This window comes from Labeo rohita, chromosome 21 (assembly GCF_022985175.1).
Source record: "Labeo rohita strain BAU-BD-2019 chromosome 21, IGBB_LRoh.1.0, whole genome shotgun sequence".
NCBI lineage: Eukaryota > Metazoa > Chordata > Actinopteri > Cypriniformes > Cyprinidae > Labeo > Labeo rohita.
Window position 1 is genome coordinate 8160919 of NC_066889.1, and position 4868 is coordinate 8165786.

Below are 4868 nucleotides of genomic sequence, written 5' to 3' on the forward strand. Positions count from 1 at the left end.
GCAAATATCCTTAAAAGCTGCATGCAAATATCCATAATATCACTGACATAAATATACATGCTGTAATCTGACCTGTTATTTGTTATTTGTAGAGAGCATTTTATTAATGTTATATTCATATTTCTCTGGGTGCTGTGAGTTCTTCCTTCCTGCAAAATAATTCAACACAAAAGCATTTACTCAAAACTCGAGTAAACGCGCTTTACAATCAACAATAAACAAAATACATAAAAACAGGACAAATATATTAAACAAATCAGAATACACATCATTCTCCATTAACAATCATGCTGTCTGAAGTGTGGAAATACATATGTGCAAACCAGCAGTCTTTTATTTATTTATTGTATAAGTGGCTCTTGCTATTTTATAGCACTTGCTATTTAATTCTGTATATTATTATTTTTAAGAAAATATGTAGTTGTTTAATTGTATTGCCTATACCTAATTATTGTCCTAGCCAACTCCTAACCCTAAACATACCCATTGGTATCACTCTTGAAATATTTAACCTAATTTATTTCAATATTTTCTGGTTTGCAGTTAAAACAGATCACAGTTCCACATCAATGTGAATCATTTCAAAAACTCACCAGCTCTTCTTGCACAGATGATCTGAAGAAGAATCACAGTAGGAGCAGCAAATGCTGCAGTCTCAAGAATAATCAAAATCTCTACAGGAAACATGTGTGAACAGATGAGAGACACAATCAAGGAAACATTTTGGCAAAGCACAGCAGATTAACTGTTTCAGCATTAATGAACTGCATACAAAGACGTGTCGTACCTCTGAATAATGATCCATCAGTCCAACTGACTTCAGTTGATCCTTTAAACATAACATACAGAACATAACATCTTAATAATTTACATCACATAAATGATAGGGTAAACATACCTATTAAACTTATGTACCCATTAAGCACATATGTATAACTTATTTTCCAACTTGAGGTCTTAACCAATTGATGTGTTTGTTACTACAAACGGCCTGTAATTTCAAGTCAGACCATTACACACTGAGATATGATTATCCATGTGTTCACACTGTCTGGCATTTTGAAAGCTGTTTGAAAACTCTCACCAAAAGAAGAGCCCTTTAAATTTGCATTTTTTAGATGTTTAAGCCTTTATTTTTAACCTATATTTATACTGTAAAATTAAGAGATTAATGTGTAGACTTTTGCATGTTATAATCTGGAATTTGGATGTGGAAAATAATTACAGTTAGATTTGAAAGATATTTTTGGCAACATATCGCAGATGCTATATAATACAGTTATCTGACTGACTATATAAAACTGTGTGCTACACTAATAAATTACATCACAGGCATTACTGGCTTGTACTTTTAAATCCATAATAGTATAAATGTGCAGTTTATTGCTGGTCTGTGGTCTAAATAATACGCTACTGTAGTGTTGGGTTCTATCATCAGCCTGCAAGATCACCTATACATGACATTATCATCCTAATTTATTTAATTATTTACATACTTAGTTTCATTGCCCAAAACCAACTCCAGCATAAGTCTAAAGGACGCCTAATGTTTTTAATATGACTTACTTTAACATGACAACAATTGAATAAAGACATTGTAAGTTTCTAATTATAATGCTTTTTAAAACACGTCTATGGTGCGGCTCTTACACAGAGCAGATCGCAGCACATCTAGTCAATGCTTGTGTTTACACCGTGCTGCCGCTCAGTGAAGCGTCTCAGAAGCTGCTCTCCACGCTGCATCGCTAAAGTTAGACTTATCCTCCACCTCGTCCCTACACCCACCCCAAAACCATTCAAATTTCTGTAGGCAGGATTTATTTTAATGATATTTTAATGGGTCATGTTGTTACATCATAACATCCAGAAGGAGCCGTTCATTGTAGTTCTTGAAAAGGGATTTTTTAAAAAACTAAATATCTCCCTTTGAAGTGGACTTTGAGATTTGTAACCTTGTAGATCTTTTTTTATGCCCCAGACATACACAACACACAGTCACTAAAATTCAGTGAAAAAGCATAATAGCACACCTTTGAAATAAAATTAAATATGTTTTGTGTGAGAGATTAATATTTTACTTTAACATCACTTTGTGTACCAAAGCCAATCATTTGTGCACTAAAATGTCACAATGCAGATTTTAATGAGTTTAATAGGTACATTAATCCTAAATATGTACTGGACCTGTGTGAACTACATTAATAAATGAAAATGTCTCAGCTACACACTGTATGTAACACTTATTTCCTTAATAGGGAATGAGACGCTGCGATGCTGGAACTATGGGAAACCACCTCCAGTGTGATGATTGTCTAAAGCTCTTATATCATCAAGCTGATTAATTGGCCAGTGGCGCTTTGCACTGCCTGAGATGAATAAGTCACATATGTCTCATAAGAGTGTGCTCACACCATCTGTCCTCAGAATTTCCATGATGAAGGAAGCACTTAAAGTTGGAGGAGAACAGCAATGCAGCAAATTGTTTCCTATTTAGAAAACCAGGGTTACACACATTATCAGGCCAGGGGCAAAGTCCATACAATAAAAGCTGATGGAGAGAGTCTACAGAGGAGCCTGTGCTTCAGTTGAGAATGACCAGAGAAGCATTAACATTTTGCTGCATGTTGCTTCATTTAATAGCAATAATTGTGTAGTTGTTCTTATAATGCTGAGATGATTGACAGTAGGACAAAAAACAAGTACACACACACACACACACATCTGGTCAGCTATCCTTGTAGGGACTCTCCAAAGGTGTGATTATACTGTATAATTGCCCTACACCTAAACCTACCTGGCTGTCACAGGAAACTTTCTGCATTTTTACTTTCTCCAAAAAAAAAAAAAAAAAAAAAAAAAAAACAACTCTGTATGATTCATAAGCTTTTGTACCCATGGGGACCTCAATTTAGGTCCCCACTGTGACACGAGTCCCCATGAGTCTGTGTGTATTCAGGTTTAAGTCCCCACCAGGATATATAAACCAAACCCCCCCACACACACACACACATACTCACTCATGTACGCAAACTTTGAGTATTACATTTGAGTTTTCACAAAGGTTAACTTTATCCTCAGATCAATGAGGATCAATGAGTTTAAAAAGTAATTACAAAACCTGCCCTAACTGGGAGGAACATGTTGACAAAAAGATTGGATCCAATATTTGGTGATTATATAGCGATTATATAACAAGAGATCTATAAGCTGTTTTTTGTAGTCTGGTCATTTTTTAACTGTGAGCACCAGAAGTGTGACTTTCTTCCATTTTAAATAAAATAAAAGCATTGCAAAACAAACTTACTGGTTAAATATTAAAGCACACTAGTTCATAGAAGAAAACAGCATCTCAGAGCAACTGCAAAACACTGATGTGAGAAAAACAGTGATGATGTACCTTTAGTTTTGTGTGTGTTTGTAGTTTCATGATCCTGAGAGTTTGTGATGTGGACTGGAATCACTGCTGTCGTTGTTTTATCTTGAGCTGTAAACATGAATGTTGGTTCAGATTCATCATACTGTAGAATATGACAATCATAATAATAATCATGATAATCAGAGATTCTTCCATAATAATTCATGAGATTGTTTTCTCACCTGAACTCTTGACAGTATATGTGACTGAGGTCTTGACTTGATTTCTGTGAGTAACTTCACATCTCCACTCTCTGTTGTCATCTTCATTCAGGAGTGTTGTAGTCAGAGTGATGTTACAGTGTCCTAGAGCTGATATCTGATATCTGGAGTCTGATATTGTCAGTTTAACACCAGCCTGATTCACCCAGAACAGCTGAATTCCCTCAGAACGGATCCAATCATCACAAGAGACTCCAGTATATGAATATGAATATGAATACAACTGACAGTAGAGAGTCACAGAGCTGCCTGCACTGATCTCAGTCTGTGAGGATGATGAAGAGACTGAAACACAAAATAACACACAAATCACACACTTTTCAATCATCATGAGAGTTTAAATGAACAATTTGCCCTTTTTAAATTGATCATATAATCATAAAATTACCATGAAGAACATGCAGATAAACAAGTGCATCAGTTCCTTGTTGTTTGTCATTCACATATTGTCGGCAGGTGTAAAATCCATAATCTTCTTTTATGACATTCTTGATGTTCAGAGAGCAGTCAGACCCCAGACTCAGTCTCTCATGTCTCTCTGTGTTTTTGTTCTTTTCCCCATAGGCAATCAGTTCAACCGCTGCTGAATGACTGTTATAGATCCATGTAGTTGATTTGCAGTCATGAAGATGATTATTACAGGGCAGACGGACATTTTCACCAGAACTGATGAACACATGATCATCATTCACTCCACTGGTACCTGAAACACAAGAACATTTAAATTACCATTATTTGTATATTATAATCATTAGAAAGAGAAGAGAGAGAGAGAGAGAGAGAGAGAGAGAGAGAGAGAGAGAGAGAGAGAGAGACTTTGACTTTTAAAACACTTTAATTAACATTAAGACCTCAGAATAGAAAATGTAATACAGCAAAACACTTATAACAAATCACAGAACATCACCAATTAAAAGATGCACTCCTCTCTTCACAAAATATAAATAAAGTGTGATTATTTGAAATGATTTGAATTTAATTTAAATAAATTGCCTGTGATTTGATAAAATCTATATTCCATTCTAATTCTAGACTCGACCAAGGCAGTAAAAATTTTCAATACATCTACATTTTGCCCTTCAGCAGCCATTCTACAGGTTTTCCAAATGGCTAATTTAGCTTGACCAGCTATAAAATTTGCCAACATACATTTCACTCTGTGTTCTTTAGAATACTTGCATCCATAAATAAAAAATACCTTATTAAAAATAAAACCCAGATTTCCAAGTGTT

The 4868-nt window shown here is 34.9% G+C and overlaps 1 protein-coding gene across 1 annotated transcript; it reads right to left on the bottom strand.

The window, feature by feature from the left end:
* Positions 1 to 456: 456 nt before the first annotated feature.
* On the bottom strand, positions 457 to 4657 carry LOC127152802 (uncharacterized). The gene is made up of 7 exons (XM_051093650.1): positions 4630 to 4657; positions 4025 to 4339; positions 3598 to 3921; positions 3398 to 3484; positions 788 to 829; positions 594 to 674; positions 457 to 473 (listed from the first exon to the last, which is right to left on the bottom strand). Exons 1-7 carry the CDS (start codon positions 4655 to 4657, stop codon positions 457 to 459), a joined length of 894 nt encoding a protein of 297 aa, XP_050949607.1.
* Between the last annotated feature and the right edge of the window lie 211 nt (positions 4658 to 4868).

What these genes read in the sequence shown, in the direction of transcription:
- LOC127152802 (XM_051093650.1), bottom strand. Translation starts at nt 4,657, where the DNA reads ATGGAATATAGATTTTATCAAATCACAG. An exon ending in TTATCTGCATGTTCTTCATG is followed by an intron (nt 3,922 to 4,024) that starts GTAATTTTATGA and finishes TTTGTGTTTCAG; the next exon opens with TCTCTTCATCATCCTCACAG. An exon ending in TGATGGATCATTATTCAGAG is followed by an intron (nt 675 to 787) that starts GTACGACACGTC and finishes TGTTTCCTGTAG; the next exon opens with AGATTTTGATTATTCTTGAG.